We start from the raw sequence: 17,804 nt of genomic DNA, 5'->3' as shown, positions 1-17,804 counted from the left end.
CAGAATGGTTTAGGTTGGAAGGAACCTTAAAAATCAGCTGGTTCCAATGCCCCTCGTATGGCAGGGCCACCACAGTCAGGGACACTGAACATGCTACGTTCCTAGTCCCTGATGCTAAAGGAGCATCACTGGCTTGACAGGATAGAAAGGCAGAGGAAAACATGGAGAACATCTTCCCACATAGGTTACATACAATCACCCAGCACAGGGTGGGAGATGAAGTACACTCACCGGCTGTCTTTGGCAAAAAGAATAAAATTTAAAAAAAAACCCTAAAATTACATTTCCTGAACCACAAGAACACTAAAATAAGTCTTTATTTATGCTGAGTTTTGTGGGGAGACAAACTGACTGCAATTAAAGCATTGCTGTGAAAACCCAAGTTGCTGAAACATTTCTTTAAAAAATGTTTATGCAGGAAAATACCTTCAGTTTGGATCAGGGTACTACAGACAGACCAAATCTGTCTATAGTACCCTGATCTCTATGGCATCAGCAGCCGATAAGCCTCAAGCAGACGGCAGAGAGGAAATATTTTAATTTCATTCCTGCCTGGCCAGTGTTGCACCAGCACCAACTGTTTCAGACACTTCTGCAGAACAGCAATATTTGCAAGTGCTTCTTCAGAAATGGGCAAGATTTAATTCCAAGTACACAGGACTGTTTTGACACAATTTATCAACTGCTCCCAAACAGATCGGGCTGGAAGCACACTTGTTCCATTTGCTAAATTCAAAATTTCCCTTGTGCAAGCCAAGGGAATTAGGCTAGACAAGGGTGGGGGTTTTCTTTGTACACTTTTGCTGTGTTTTTGCAAAGCCAAATACCCTGGCCATGCACACTAGTTGCCAGAAGACTGGGTTCAAGTGAGACAGCACATTTACTTTCCATAGAAGAAGAATGGCTGAGCAACAGACCTTGCCCTCTCCAGTAATGCAAACTTATAAAAAGAAACTGGCAATGTCTACATATATACACACATATATATATACATACACACATATATCTTTCATGTTTTCCTCTGGCAAGGAATTATTTTTCCTTCCTTCTTCATCATAATCCATGGATTTTGGAAAGGAAGAAACTCTTATGCACAAATAAGAGCACGCCTGGTTTACTCCCAAGACCAAAATCCAATTCACTGATAATGAGTGACGATTCCATTTTGCTGGACATGAGTCAAAAGCAAATAAAGGTCATAATGCTAATAAAACTCAGTATCAGCTATAGCAGAAGAAACACCTGGAGCATGCCTAATTGGTCATCTCCAATCTTTAAAACCTAATGAAGGCCCAGCAGTAATTTTCTAGAAAATGTCCTTGCTGTTAAACACCATATATCTACCCCAAAAGACCCAAAAGCTTCAAATGGTCTTTTAAGAAAATGTCTTTCTATGTTAATGCCCATTAAATAATGAAATTGGTCTTTACTCAACAGAGAAGTAAGAATTTTAAAGAGCACAAATGTATTTGTATTTTTGAATACCAGAGATGCAGCTGCCTATTAGTTTTCTGGCCCTGCATATGACTTACACCAGCACCTTGATTTGCAATTTTTTTGTGATGAATAATTTTTTGCAATGATAATTTTTTGTGATGAAACACAATCCTGCAACTTCATCTGTTACAACTTGTGAAAGACAAATCCTTCCCTGCACACTGTCACAACCAAGACTGAGATGAGGACTGTGTGGATTCCCAGCTTGTTTCAGCCTTGTCCTGCCGGCCTCAGCACAACACCACAGCTACAGAGGAGGCTCTGTCTGCCCACGTGGGAAACTGCCTGCCCCATTCCTTCAGAGAAATACCAAGCCAAATGAAGACAGAACAATCAGCCTATTCTTATCTTTATGTAATACCTGCAGGTGACATCCAGTGACTCTCCAGCAGAGCAGGATGCATGGACAGCCATGAGTCATTTGACATTGGAATGCCACAACTCAGGATCATTATTTTGTTTGACGAACCAGAAATACAGAGAAGGGAGGGCAGAAACACCTCAAAACCAAACCAAACTCAAAACACATAAACACCCAAAACTCCAAAAGCCTAAAGTTGAAAATGACATCATGAAAAGAACATTTTACTGTGAGGAGGTGAAGGAGTGAGCCTGGCACAGGCTGCCCAGAGAAGCTGTGGCTGCCCCATCCCTGGAAGTGTCCAAGGCCAGGTTGGACAAGGCCTGGAGCAACCTGGGATAGTTGAAGGTGTCCCTGCCCATGGCATAGGGTGGACCAAGATAAGCTTAAAGGTCCCTTTCAACCCAAACCATTTTATGATTTATTTAACTAACCCTGAAAACTGATTTGGCAAATTCAAGTTGTAAAATGAAAAATTTGGAATAAAAATATTTAAGCTTCATGCTTTTTCATTCACAAAGTAAATCTGTGAGGAATTAGAAAAAGCAATTGGGTTAATTACATTCTGAGTGATTATTTTCATAGGGGTTATGAATATATGTTTAAGGTGAAATTTATACACATTGAATTCCACAACCTGTTCAGACTGTAAATTTGCACTCATCAAGCTGCTGCACTGCCTACTGAAGAGCTGAAATTCAAAAGGAAATTGAATTAGAGGAATAACCTGAAATGTACAGGAGGCAATTCACTTACAATAACCACAAATCAGTGCTTTTGGAGTCAAATAATCAATGGCAGTAACTTAAGGTTCTTGCAGAAAAGAAGACCTGGAGCTTGCTGGTAGCCCAGCCTGAGGGCGACTCAGCAACAACTTGGTGCTGTGGAAAAAAGCTTTTTCTTATGGGAACCTACACGAGGGGTTAGGGAAAACATGGGTTAGGGAAAACATGGACATCCTGCCTTAAGTAAGGCAATAAAACACAGGTTTCCCAGGTCTGTTAGAGGAAAAGAAAATGCATTTGCTTTGTGCCCAAGCACTGAGGAAGGGGACAGAGCTCCCATCTGGTCGTTACCCTCTCATGGGATGGTGTGGCTTGAGCGCACCTCGCCCTGCGCTGCACAGAATGTGGCAGCTCTCAAAGACACGAGCCCAGAAGGATGATCAGCCTGGTTTAACTGGCAGATCACAGCTGAACTGGTAAAAATAGTACAAAATGTGTTGTTCTTGTAACATTCCCTACCCATCAGCAGCAGAAAAGCCTCAAACACTCTCTGATAAACAGACACTTTGCCCAGATTTTCTGCTGAGGTAAATTCATGCCAGTAAAGGAGTTGATGTGCTGCCTTCTAAGTACTCAACTGTGAAAATATTTTAGTAACTTTGGGATTGAGAACAAGATAGCAAGGCTGGACTGGTCAAACTTTTACTGGAACATTGTGTCCTGTTCTGGATGACACTTTTAAGTAAAAAAACAGGCCCAGATATAAAAAGTCCAGAGGAGTACATTAAGAGCCATCAAAGGTATATAAACCATGATGTGTGGAGAAAGATGGAAAGAACTGAATTTACTCAGGCTGGAGAAGGAAAGAGCAGAGATGTGATAATAGGCTCAGATGTACAGATTTATCACCCTTTGTAGCAAAGTACGTTGTTCACCTGAAAATTGCCAAGAGGTCAGAAGCTTAAACTGAAGGAGGAAAGCTGGAAGTTAGACAGTTTAAAAGTTATATAATCAAAATTACAGCTAAGAATGCCTGGGGAAAGTGTAGAAATCACTGTTGAAAGTTTTTTAGGAACAAGTTATTCCCACATATTTAAATTGTATTTTCTAATGATTTCGTGAAGGACAGACATGGTAATTTACCAGGATTTTTTAAGACTGTTTTCTTGAATCTTCTGTGGATGCAAAGCCAGTTTGTTCCCTCCCTTCTGAACTGTCCAGCAGCAAGGCAGTCAGCTCAGTGAGTCCAGCTGAAATTCTCTCCCACACAGCCCCCAGGGCTGTGCAGGGAAAGAAGTGGACCCACAGAGCTCAGCTGAGAAACACCAGCTCCCCAGCAGCATGTGGTGAATTTGTACCCAAAGCATAGCTCCTCCCGCAGGAGCCAAGGACGCTGTGGGCAGACAAGGAATATCTGCTTCCCTGGAAACACCTTGTTGCCAGAGCAGCCTGCAAACCCCAGTGAAACGCACTCCCCTGCACAATTCAGGCAGGCTGGCAATAGCAGAGTGCTAAATTGCTAAATTCCAGGGCTTGGAGTAAATCAGGGAAGCGCGATTTGGTTTGAATACAGAAGGGTGAATGTAAAAGGTGAATCATCTTGCCCATATATCACATCACTTATCATATCATATCATGTCATATCTAATTAGAAATCCATGAACCCCTTCCAAGCGCCTTAGGTTTGTTTTCTTTTCCAAACACTCCTGCCTGGGAGTAGCACAACCTTTGTGAAGTTCCTTCTCCTCCCTGATAGTATCACCTTTTCTCTTCCAGTTTTAAAATACAATGCTGATGGAAAGCTACATGGTACAAAATCAAACATTCATTAGAAAATCTCTTTTGACAATAGGCTTTTTAACCGTTTCAAAATAACTTCAGAACTGTGCAAGGAGTTTTACCTTTTATAGCCCCTGAAGTGTGTTTACAACTGTGATCAGCTATAATTAATCCAGCTTTAAAATACTGATAAGGAAAGTATAAATATTATTTCTTTATGCATAGAAACCTTTTTGCATGCCAGTAACTGGTTAAGAGGAATATAAATCCTGATTGTACCTGAAAGAAACATCAATGTGCTCTTCATCCAAAAAATACCTGAAGAATTAGAGAACTAAAGGACAGAGCGAGACAATTCATTCTTGTGGAGAAGAACTGGTTTGGCTCTTCCTCTGCTTGGTGCCGAGACAGGATAATGGGGAAAATGAAGAGAATGGATTTAAGTTTGGCAGCCAAACTGATTTGCTTTGGAAGCAGAGAGAAGACTCCAAAAGGACATCCTGGTAGGCTGGTGTCCAGGAAAGCCTGGAAGTGGCTTGGGAGGTTGCAAATGTTTAATTCTGGGATGACCTGAAAGGCTTGAGTGTTTTCTGGGGACAGTGTGCAAAAAGGTCAGGGAGGCATCCTGAAGGACAGGAGGGGAGGGTTGCACAGAGCACCAGTATTACTGCAGACACAATAATTTCCTGTGGTTTGCCCCTAGAAGGATGGGAGGCTGCAGAAGGAACTGGCAACTGGATTAAACTAATAAGTAGTCTCATGTTCTAAAACACAAACCAGGCAACAGCTTTCTCCAGGCTGTTGGATGAATGATGGGTGATGGGCACCCTCGCCCCACAGGAAGGATTTCCAAACACACGAACCTGGGTGAACGATCACAAGGGCAGGAAGTAAAACCTTGGCTGTCTGACTCACTGCTTGAGCTGTTCCTCCTGCTTCTGACCCCAAATACATTTATTATGCAAATCAATTGTTTATTAAGGAGCAGAAATGTCACCCAAGCACCCCCAAAACCCAACTACGACATTAAATTATTTAATACAGAAATGCTCAACTCTTTTTTTTTCTTTTAAGATTATCTCAAGCTGCATCTTGTTTATAAAGAAAAGCAAAGCAGAGTAGACTGTAAATTCAATTTTGCACTACCATGACTCACCATGGTTAATGGCAACAAAATAAATGTTTTTGTCACCGAAGTGAGAGAGTATGACTCAGATAGATGGAGGATGCACTTTGAACAGTAAGAATCATCTTGATGTTACAGTTTTTCAGATTCAAAAGCACTTTAAGGATTTGACAGGAAAAGCTACATCTATATATATACATATATAAAAAAATCCCATTAAATCAGTTTACTGGTGAAGACAAGGCGTTGTAGGAGGTAACAGCTGAAGTTCAGGCTATTAAAGCCCAGTGCACTTCCAGGTCACATTTAGTATGAAATATGAAAACAGAGGCTGGTAAGAATGGAGAGGGATATAAACTAAGCAGCAAATACTTAATTTTTTGCTTAGAGTACTTCTTCTGGGGGAGAAACAACACAAAATTAAGTTGTTCCTTCCTCCTCTCCACCAAGAATTTTATTTTGACAAGTCAGAACCATAAAATAATTTAAGAATTAAGAATTAAACAGACTGCAAATCAGAATTAATGTGGAATTATGGTAGTCAAGTATAGTAAAAAAATCTCCTCTTAAGAAAAAGCAGCAAACAGGCTGAAATAGCTTCCTCTGAAAGCTCTTCAAAATGGGACCATGGAAAAATTAAGGAAGGAGCTGCCATTATACTGTGGTCATTAACAAAGCCCCTAATTACATCAGTTGGCCCTTTAAAAGAAAAAAAAATATTAAATATAAAGAAGTTTATGGAACAGTTTTCTTTACTAAAACTGACAACATGGTAAAGTTAGGGAACTCCCTAACAGTCATGATACCAATTTCTCGAATACTTGGCAATATTTTTTTTATTTCCAGGAGCAAACAAACAATAAAGAAGAGTTGATAAAGTCAGCGTGTCCCTGCTGTGTAATTTAAGTTGGTAGGAGACCTAATTCAGCAACCTCCAGAGTCCCCTCAAACCCAGTTTCCTGTGACTTTATCAACTCTGATCCATGGCAACTAAAACGGAGTATATAAAATGGGATGGCAAATGTTGTTTTGACAAAGTTTATTACATTCAGAGAGGTACAATTTGTGAGGCAACAGTGGGTCTATTAGAGTATATTTAGTCTAAAGATACTACATTGCTTCTCCCTATCCTGAGACTAATTTTCTCCTCTCCCTTCAGCTTCCCATTTTCCTCAAATTATAGTGTTTCTTCAAATTCGTAATTATCTGCCTCTTCAAAACAGAAGGGAACTAATTTCTCATGAGAACTTATTATCACAGAGACCACCTCTAAAGCAGTATCTTGGTACCCAATTGTGTTCTATAAATGCTAAGAAAAATTACAAAATGTTGTCTCATAGTGGGAGAAAATTCTCTTTCAGAGAAGGAATGCTTTAAAACACATAAATGGAGATAAAAGTAGACTGAATCAGAAATTAGACACACGATTTGGCTAGAAAACAACTAATACTCTGATACGAGGATGCACTGGAATTAAAATGCACTCCAAAAAGCTGAATTAATATTTCAATTAAAAAAGGAAAAAAATGAAATGAAAAGCCAAGGTAATTTAGTTGGAATCCTGCATTTACAATTAGGGTGCCATGACAATGAGAAAGCTGCTATGGCACAAACATTAACCACATATTCAAGAGTAAGAAAAATAAAGACTAGGTTTGGTTTCTATACGTGAGATTTTTGCCCCAAGGTTGAAAATAAAGGCTCTGGGGCCATAACATACTTATGATATTAATAATGTCTACTTCAATGCTTATTATCTAATATCTGCAGAGATGCATTTGAGAAGATAATTTTGTGTTTGAAGCAGATTAAAATGTACTTAATTATCCCAGATTTGTTTTCCAACTCCAGCAACATTCTGTCCCTCCAACCTCAAGCTTGATAATATGTTGATAACAGCCTGCATTAATAAGTAGGTGATAGCTGACACCACTAATTAACGTATTACAACCACAGTTGAACTAGTATGATGAAACATATTTAACTGCTTTCCTATTCATAAGCCAGCACGTACAATAAAATTCCCCATTTAAAATTCTGCAATTTCATCACAGGCTACAGAGCTATTTTAGTCAATGCTTAAAACACCTCTTGTATTAATCCTGTACATTTGCAACCCACTAGGATTGTCTTGAGTTTTCTCTGAACTCTTGCTGTTGCATTCCAGCCTCCCAGTGTACACACACAGAGAGAAGCTGAGGTCAGCAGCCAGGTCTACTGGCTTTTAAGTGAGAAAACCAATCAACTGGGCAGCTTTGATAAAACCCTTCCTGATACAGGGAAAGCTAACACATCCTACACAAGGATCACTCACACAGGCCCAATATCCTTTGCCTTGTGCTCTTTATATTAATTTGAAAAACAGCTGGTGAATTACCTCCTTCATTCTGGAACAGACATTCTAGAATGGAGCAAACTCAAGCACAGAAAATCTGACTATGAATCAATACAAAGCCAAGCAAAAAATATGGGGGGAATAGGAAATCTCAAAGACTGACTTTAAACCCTAAGTGCAATAAAAATTCAAACCCTGAACTAAGATTCAACAGTGAAGACAAAGCTCTGGGTGTGGTATTATCCACAAGTGTCCCACACAAATGTCACAGAGACAGAAAGAATCTGGACAGATTTTCCCCTTCTTCTGGCCTTCAGCTCACTAATCTGGAAAATCTTTCTATGAATGTGAAGTGTCTTAATGAAAATGTTAATTTAATTTGTCCCATTTAATTTGGTCTAAATCCTTTGACAGGAAAGCTGACTCCATCTTTTCATTTCCAGTTTTATTTTCAGACACCCATCTCAGGTTCCCATCTTGATTCACTGTAAGGGTCTCATGAAGGAAGAGTAACAGTGAAAAGGGAGAACTGCACAGGAGGCCACTGCCACCACTCATTCAGCTTGTCACGGGCAGCACTATGTGTCAGCAATTATAAAGCATGTATCAGGAACAATGCTAAAAAGGCTAAATTCCTTAATTACTTTAAACGTAACTTTTCCATGGAAGATGATTTCTCTTTTACAACTGAAACACCCAACAAAACCAAACCGCAGTATAAAAGCCTATAACAAGCTCTTTGAAGTACTGATAATTTACAATCACAGATTTTCTAAATTTATTTCCAACTGTATTTCTTTAGCCTACTGTACCTTGCATAAATTGGAAAATATACATTTCCACTACATAGTTATAGATGTCAGGCAATGCTCTTTGTCCAATGCAACAGACTTAGACTATCAAACAACATTCTTAGATGCTGCCAGAAAGTGATGCAAGAAAAAGTCATCACAACCTGTCCTACACTTCGCTACTTCCTGTGTGTGCTACTTTTTATCTTGATTGCTGGCATGTAGTTTCCCTTCCAGTCCTGTTCTCCACATGCTCCTTGGTGCAGTCAGTTAATAATTACAGTGATATGGACAGACCTCTTGTAGCTTAATAGCCCGGAGCAGCTCAGTACCTGGATCTAATTTTCCGTAGAACAGAGGAGAGCAAACAGAGGCAGAAGAAAATAAAGAAAAATAAGTCCTTGTGTTTAATTATTTACTTGTTCTCTGTGTGTGCTTCATATATATGCATGCATGGACAACATCATGCTACGTGAAAGACATAAGAACATGGAAAAAGATACCTCAACATCTTTGGCAGCCGTCCCACAAATAGTCCTGAAAGAAGTCAGGAGAAATAAACAATTACATACTCCAAGAGTTATGAAGCCTAGGGGGAAAAATCTTGAAAATTTCCAGAGAAAACGAGGATGAAGAAAACAGGAACTTCTAGGAGAAAACTGAAATTAAACTTTCACACAGTATTTTCTCTCAGAGTGAACGCTGAAATAGTTTCTGGCATTTAGCAGTATTTTATTCACATCATGCCTCAGAAGGCCTTCTGTATTAATCTGGACTTCAAATGAGGCAAAGATGAATCCAAGCTGGAAGAGACACCATCCAATTCAACCCTTTTCCCCAAGACAGACTCAACTACATGATGTCATTCCTGACATATCGTTCCTAATGACTGCCGGTGGAGAAACCCAGTGATTTCTCAAAGCCAGCTATTCCAGGGTTTCACAATCTCTACGTTGCAGGTTCTCACTCTGATCTGACCTGAAGTTTTCCTGCTCCAGAAAGCCCCTTATTTCTTGCACCACCCAGCATGACACTGAACACACACGATGCCCCTTCTTGGCACAGCTCTTAAAATACCCGAGGCCTACACGTCCCTTCCCATTTTTCTCTTCTTTAGACTAAACAGCTCAGTTTCTTCTGATCCTTCCCCCTGAGTTATCTCCCTGAGGGATCCGATCACCCTTCTCTGGACACTCTCCAATGATACAGACATTGCTCTTGGAGAATGATGCCCAAGTTTGGGCAAAAGTTCTCCAGCTGTGGAGAAGAAAGGCTCTTCACAGACCTACCAGGCCCCACAAACAAACTCAAGTGATGTTTGCCTTTTTTGTAACAGCATGACATTGTTGACCTCACACCCAGTGCACGATGCACTGTAATTCCAGCTACTTTGCTAAAGGAATACTGTCTAAGGAGTTGATCACCATTCCCAGCCTGTTAAATTTCTTCCTGCCTCAGGAATTCAGCAGAGTGTCTTCTATTTATTACTGCTGGCTTTAATTCTACTTTATTTTTCAGATTATGTCTCTAATTTGTCAAGATGATTTTCAGTATCACTACAATCCCTTAATGCTGGCAGGCCCTCCTATCTCACCAGCACATTTAATCAGGACATATTATTTCATCATCTCAGTTCTTAATGGAAACACTGATCAGAATTAAACTCAGGACTGCTGACTGCCAAGTCCCTTTACTCCAGAGCAGATAAAGTATCAGGTCACCTCTTGGTACTTAAGGCTGATATTCCGCAGCCCTCATGTTTTGTTAACTACAGACCAGGGAATATATCTAATGGAGTGTTATATATGCTTCCCAGTATCCCGTCAAGGCTCCAGGACCCTCTGCTGCAGCTCAGAGCACAGCAGGTAACTTCCCAGTCACACACCACTGTACTGGCTCCTTCCCAGAGCAACACCCTGCTGGAACTGCAGCCTGGACCAGGAGGCACCCAGGAGCGGGGGAGAGGAGGCTGACCAAGAACTCGCACCCTCAGAGCAAAGGATTTCTGTTTGCCTGAAGTCAGCTACACTGCCTTCAACTCAAAGTACTTAGCCCACTCCTGTATGCCAAAATAAATCTTAGTTTGCTCCAACATTGTCATTTTTAATGCTGAACTAGGTATCACTACACAGGGATGCCTAGAGCCATATGCCTAACACATATAGCTATATATATATATGTTTATAAATGTGTGACATTTTTGAATTAGGTAAGAGATGTAATTACTTATATTACAATAACACTCAGATTATGCTTACTGATTATACAATCTATTTCTGTCTGCTTTGAATGAGCAAATTCTCAATATTCCATTTTATCCCAGGGGAAACAAAGGGATTTAATTCCCCAGACTTTCAGCATTTCCCAACATCTTCCATCTCTGCATTCCATTCACAGTGCAAAGCTCATTCCTGAGATAAGTGCAGGGCTTCCATGACTCAGAAAACGAGTTCAGATTCTCACTGATCTGTAACCCCAGCTGTGCATCAGATTTTATAGAGATCCCTACTCTGCAATAGATGAGAAACCTTCCTGCGGCCCATCACGGTCCCCAGGCTGCAGGTCTGATGGTCAGCAGAAAACCAGGAGCCTAGAGGAAGAAGCAGGTATCTAAATAACCTCAAAAGCATTTGCAGCATATTAAGTCTAGATTCCTTCTTATCAGTCAGTACTAACTGTCAGATTCCTTTGCTAAATTAGATATTGTTCCAGCAAATACCACTGCATTACACAATGCCTGCTACACAGAACTGGGGCAGCTACCCCAAGACATGTTCCTCTGAGCTTGCAGGCTTTCAGCCAGGTATCCTGGCTGCTCAAATTATGTAGGTTTTGAGGCACGCCTGTTACTTTCAAGAAGAACCCAACCACAAAAAATACTGTATCACACAAAACAATTCATCTGTAGACAATTGATGTCATTCACACCCAAGCCCATGACGACCACAGGTTTAGTCCAGCTGTAGGACGTGGGAGAGGCCGGGCAGAGTCCCAGACCTGCACAGGACAGAGCACACCCTGTCACCCGGGTCCCTGCTGCCATTGCAGCTGTGCAGCTGCTGCGCAGAGCTGCTCCCTCACCTCCCTTCACAGCCCCAGCACATCACACTGGCCCTCAGCCCACTGGCTCACGCCTTTCTTCTCCATTCCTGAGGCTCAGCTCAGCTGCAACCCCCACACACACCCAGAAATAAAGCCCAAAATAAAAAGCTGTGGAAGCCAGCCCTACTAGTGGCCTAAAAGCAATAGTTTTGGATGGAGTGAATGGGGAAAGTGACAATACTGTGGGAAAGCAAGGAATAAAAGTAGCCAAAGGCTCACACACAGGGTGTGAGAAAGCAGATAGGAACTCAGAAGTGGCCAGGCTGACACAGCCCACCAGCTGCCACACTGTGGTACAGCACAGGGGGAAAAAATAATTCTGCCTCTTCCTTTTAACATGTCACCTCCAGCCTCCTTCCCTGTACTAGTTCACAGACAGGACAGCCACCAAAAGAAGGGTCTCTTTACTAACACAGGCCATTGAGGGGCTGCCTGGAGACCTGTGAAGAACCTGGGCTGTTCAAAATCTCCTCCAAAATTTAACTCCCACTTGGCAACCTGAGTTAGTGTTCCCTCATGACTCTGATTTACACAAGTCCCTCTAGATTTGACTGATCCAACGGGTTTAATGTTTAGAACATGTTCTAGCTCAAGGTGTTCATGCCCATGGCAGGGGGCTGGACTAGGTTAACCTTCAAAGGTCCCTTCCAACCTAAACTATTCTTGGGTACTATGTTAAGCACTGGATGTGTATTGGGAGGCATGGAGCATCCAGATTACCCTCCAGAAGATGAGCAGATCTTTAGCCTGGAACTAACACATTTAAGAACTCAATAAATAACAGCACTTGTCCTGGATTAGGAGTGTCCAAATCCTGGCATTTTAATCAAGACACATCTTCTAAGAAGGTATTAAAAGCAGCCATCAAAGCATTTATCTTCAGCAAGAGTGGAAAAAGTATTCTCTGAGTACTCTACCCAGCTTATTAACCCCTCACCAATCCCTCCCTGATTTCTCACTCGTGAGAAACAGTTCTCTCTACAGCTCCTTTTTCCCTAAAGTAGAACAACATTAAAAAAAAATACTGTAAGGGCTTCAGACCAGCAGACTAAGAAAATAAAGATGAAATATAAGCAAATTTCTTTTTCCTATAAAAGTTTTTTCCAAAACCAAAGCAGGCAGATTTGCAGAACCATTTCCGCCTGGCAAGCCGATGAAAAGAGCAGGGTTCCTCAGAACATGCACACCTTTCACTGTACTTAAAGAAGGATCAAAGTAGTTAAACTGAGTTACAGTTATTCTTAAACTTGCATTTTTCTCATGTTTAGACAATCTCTGCAGCCTCCAAGAGCCAGGGCAGCACCCTGGTTCCACTGGAACCCGGTCATCCCATTCCTGCAGCTGCTCCATGAGTCATTCCTGTGCAGCATGACATTGCCTTTGTAAAGCACTGCTTCCCAAACCATCATCCTCAGAAAGCTGGCTGGCTACGTGCTGCTGGCGGAGCTCCTGGCCTCCAACTGCTGCATGCCTTTAAAGACAACCAAGATGCACTGAACGCTATCCTGGCACACGTTTCCCTTGAAAGCTGCTGCTTTAGTTGCTGCAGGGCAACTCTGTTCTTGTGAATGAGTGAGGAGGTGTCTCGAAATAACTTCTGAGACACAGTCTGCACAAAGAAGTAAAAATAAAACCAAAACAAAGACCTGTGTGGAATTCTTGCTCTAGATAATGTGTCAGCTCTTCAAGAAAATCTCCCTGGTCCAGCAAGTCTGGGAATTATCTCCAGCTCTACCATATGGAGATGTGAGACACCAGGCCAGTTGCTTGTTTTATTTAACATGTGTTTCTTTTACCAGCAGTATTAACATGGCCTTGTTCCTGTTTATACTTTGGGAAGGGAGAAAATAAACTTTTTTCCTCTCATTCTGTTTTGCTCTTTCAGGAGTTCCCTGTTCCTGTCAAAGCGAGTTAAGCTAAACAGAGACAAGGCAGTTTTGCTCCAGAGTAAATGTGTCCACACTAGGAGATTATTTAGAAATTGTTCCTACAGTTCAAATGCATAAACTCCCCCCTTAATCCTCATTAGCCTTCTGATGTAAGAAGGCCCTGAGGTTGGGTAATTATTTTGTTAGCAGACCACAGTATAACACAACTTTAAGGCAAAGCACATGACACCCACCCAGTGCTTTCACCAGTTAGGAGAGGCACCTATTTTAGTGGTTTAATAGTAAAGTTTGTCATTGTCTGCAAAGTGACAAGAGCAATGCTGAAGCTATGAGGGTGCTGAGAGAGCCTGAACTCCCTGTGCCCATCCATGTGGGAAAACCACCTCATAAATGCAGGACAACCCTTGGAGAGAACTCGCATCAAGACAATGTCAATGAGACCTGTGACCCAACTGCAGTGAACACCAGCAGAGGAGAACACGAAAGGCTGGCACTTCCCTGAGACAATTCCTCCTCTGAGTGCCTCGGAAATCACAGAGCAAAGTGGAGCAGCTCGCTCCCCAGCAATAGCAACGTTACTTGACAACCAGCACGTTTGTCAGTGATGCTGTAAAGTACCAGTGTGCTCCTGCACGCAGGGCAGCTCGCAGCGCTGAACCCTCCTGCCTCCCTGGGTGACAGCTTTGTTTCGCTGTTTCAAACCTATCACAAGTCCGCTCCATTCAAGGGAACCAGAGAGGCACCTTCTGCCCATAGGACAACCCAGATGTGAACCTGCCAGGTTCACCCGTGCTCTTTCCAACAGGGACAGCGTTTAGTTTAGGCTGGAGAGGTGAATGACGAAGTAGTAGCAAACTTACTTTCCAGTGATCAATTGGCTTCTGGATGGTGTACACATGGGCTGGACATAGTAGTTCTCCAGCTTGACCCCTTCGGCAGCCAGCTTGTCCAGCGTGGGCGTCCGGATCTCAGAGCCGTGGTACCCCACGTCCCTGAACCCCTGATCGTCGGCCAGGATGAAGATGATGTGCGGCTGCGAGCGGGGAGCGCCGGCCACGGGCTCCTCTGCCAGCAGGTTCCCCGGCGCCTCCCCGGCACCTCCCCGGCGGCTGCCCCAGGCCAGGTAGCCGCAGGTGAGGAGGCTGAGCAGGGACAGCCCGGCCAGCACCGCCGCCACCATCCTCCCCGCGCTGGGGCGGCGCGGCCAGCGGCGCCCACCGCGGGCCATCCACCGCGGCGGGAGGGCGGAAAAACAGTAACGAAAAGGAAATAAATCAACAAAAACCCAACAAAGCCAGGCGGCCTCGGGACGGGCAGCGCCCGTCAGGGCTCCCGGCGGGCGAGCGACATCGCAGTCACCCCAACTTCGGCAACTTCAGCCGCTGGAGCCGGTGCCGGAGCCGGAGCCGGGCGGGTGGGCAGGGCCCCGCCGGGGGTCACAGCACCCTCGGCCCGCCCCCGGCCCCGCGCCGGGGCGCCGCTGCCAGCCCGTCCCGGGGCCGCTGCCCATGGCGGGGCGAGCCGGGGCGCCCCGGGACGGGACGGAGCCGGGACGTGCCGCCCCCCGCCCGCCTCCTTCGGCGCTGCCGGGCCGCGCCGCTCCCTCCGCCCACCCTCACCACCGCCCCCGGTGGCTCCCGGTGCTCGGACCCGCCGGAGGACAGGGGCACCCCGGCCCCGGCAGCGCCCGCAAGCCCCCCTCCTCCCTGCCCGGCCCCTCCGCAACCCCGGCTCCTGCCCCTGCCCGACCCGTCCGCAACTCTTTTCTTCCTTTCCCTCTCCTCCCCTCTGCCCGCACCTCCTCCCCTCCCTCGCCCGCCCCCCGCATCCCAGAGGAAAAGCTTCCACTCCGTTCGGCCGCCAGCCCCAGCCTCCCCCCCACAGCGAGGTGGTCCTGCTCCTTCCGCCTCCTCGAAATATTGATTGTTTTAAGAGTTTCTGACTTGGCCACAAACATCTGGAAGGTATGAACGTACCGGATTTGTTTCCAGCCACAAACAGCCCCAAATCCCAAACCCTCCAGTTCTGGCGAGGCTGTGGCAAACGCCAGGAATGCGCCTTTGCAGAATACAATCGCTTTTAAGAACTTGGGTTAAAGTACGAATGTGCTGCAGTTGCAAAATACAACTTCACCCTGTCCTGGAAGACACCGAGTCAAGCAGAAACTGATATTCACACACGATTAGGCTGAAGTGAATCTGCAGGTCCGACCTGTCTAACATGAGTCAGCATGAACAACTTCTAGTCCCACCAGGTTTTATAAAGTATTAACTCTTAAACAGACACTTGGACCAAGCCCTCTAGTTCCTGCACCTCTGTGCTAAGCTCCAGCTGGTCCCTGCCAAGGGACTTTCTACATCCCTCTGGGATCCCTCCCAGATTAAGAATAAAGTAGTGCTGTTTTAAGTGAACTTTAATTTGGGTCGAAGCTAACTAATTTGGTTCACATCAGGTTATGCAAAACTGTCCCCACTCTAAAATTTCCACTAAAAAAGACCTATTTAGAAATAACTAAGTGTTATGCTGAAGTTCTCAATGCTACAGCAGGAAAACATGGAAGTAAAAGTGGATTTAGGGATTTCAGCGTGCTAAGTAACAGCTTGTCCACGCTGAAAAGTGATACAATAAAAGTAACAACTGCACACTAAAACCTGCGGTTTAACTTCTGAGGTAGAACATCTTCTGAAATCACAGCACGTTAATACAAGCTCTTAAAAAAAAATCCAAAATCTTAAACTTAAGAAACTGTGACATTTTCATCTACCATCCCTGCCCACTGCAGGGAGGTTGGAATCCAACGCAAACCATTCTATGATTCCTTGAAGTTACACTTCATTTAAAAGAATTTGCTATTCCAATTTTTACTCCTTTTCCCCACGTTTACAAGACCAAAAAATTATATGTAGACACTTAAATCCATAAATGGTCAAATGAAAATTGGATTTGTGATGTCGTCTTGTCTTTAACACGAAAAAATATGATGCTCCCCTTTTAATGTAAGCTGTAGTAGCACCATGGGCCCAGACAAGCATTAGAGTATCATAATAAGTACCTGATCAAATGTATATATACACATTTTCTAGCAGTAAAGTAGGAAAAAATGTATTATTAAGAAGATGCCATAGAACAGCTCTAAGAGGACAGGAGGATAACACAGCCTGTGACTTTGCAGTGCCCCATTAACCATACCAAACTCTGTCAGTCCCCACCCAACTGCATATGAAAATATTCGAGGGCAATCTCTGCCAGACATCTATAAACTTGACCTTCTCTCATTTTGGGCCTGACAAAGCTTCCTTTTTTTTTTTTCCCCACTTTTGCAAAAACAAAAGTAGGCTTATGTCAGCAAAATACTCTGCTGACCTTCAAGCAGAAAGGCCTTAGAAGATAATGTGCTATTAATATTCTATTTAATATTTTTAGATGCTCAGAAATTGTAGCCAAGGTTTATACAGCCCATTCAGGATGCTTAGTGAAAAAGAACAGAAGAGTTGTGAAAGCTGGAGGAAGTATTTTTTCCCTGAGGGGAAAGAAATCCTGAACATCCATAGGTATTTAAATTTGTGTGCAGTGAATACATTAATTCAAACATACATTAGTTACAACTGAATTTAGCACAGCATTAGGAAGGGATATATTTTTAGTGCTTGCTATGCAGTCTCTGTGTGTATTGAGCCCATAAAATTAAATTTGTGCAGAGTGGATGGCTGCAGCTGGAGGCTCATCTGCAGTTACCTGCAGCCCGGGTGGGGGCTCTTAGAGGTGCCCTTTGCTGGTTATTTCAGGTCAGGCTGTCACCAACCTGCTCTTCCCGAGCCAGACATGTCTGACACACACAGACATCCCAAAAAGAGCACGTGTTCCATTCCCTTTCTCTGCCCTGACTGGCCCTTTGTGCCAGCTGCCTCGGAAAGGTGACAGTCCTGTGCTGCAGGAGACTGGAGAGAGCTCTGGCACGAAGGCTGAACATGCAAACTCTCCTTCCTTGTGTCAGCACTCTTCCTGAGAGAGAGTTTCACTCCAAGTTACAGAGAAACAGGAATAATACTGGTAAGTGAGGGCTTGGGAAGACAGTGTATAGAAAAAATAGATTCAAGTGCTAAGGCTCCTACGGTAACATTATAACTGTTTTTCTAACACTTAGGTCGGTCTTGAGAAGGTAATTCTTCCTAGCTGGAGAAAGGTAATTCTTCCTAGCT

At 43.5% G+C, this 17,804-nt stretch overlaps 1 protein-coding gene across 2 annotated transcripts in view; it reads right to left on the bottom strand.

Annotated features, from left to right (window-relative positions):
• ARSJ (arylsulfatase family member J) overlaps positions 1-15,769 on the bottom strand; it is a 34,486-nt gene extending 18,717 nt beyond the window's left edge. The window contains exons 1-2 of one of the 2 annotated variants that reach the window (XM_072928815.1): positions 15,582-15,769; positions 14,466-14,605 (exon numbers count right to left, since the gene is read on the bottom strand). In XM_072928815.1, the coding sequence (XP_072784916.1) occupies positions 14,466-14,503 (38 nt within the window). In that variant the 5' untranslated portion in view covers positions 14,504-14,605; positions 15,582-15,769. Of the gene's footprint in view, positions 1-14,465; positions 15,328-15,581 lie in introns of those variants that run through there. The other variant, XM_030272049.4, reaches the window with a different exon arrangement.
• Between the last annotated feature and the right edge of the window lie 2,035 nt (positions 15,770-17,804).

The sequence above is a fragment of the Taeniopygia guttata genome, chromosome 4 (genome assembly GCF_048771995.1).
Source record: "Taeniopygia guttata chromosome 4, bTaeGut7.mat, whole genome shotgun sequence".
Taxonomy (NCBI): Eukaryota; Metazoa; Chordata; class Aves; order Passeriformes; family Estrildidae; genus Taeniopygia; species Taeniopygia guttata.
The sequence above is the reverse complement of the archived record's forward strand: the minus strand, read 5'-3'. Positions and strand labels throughout refer to the sequence as shown.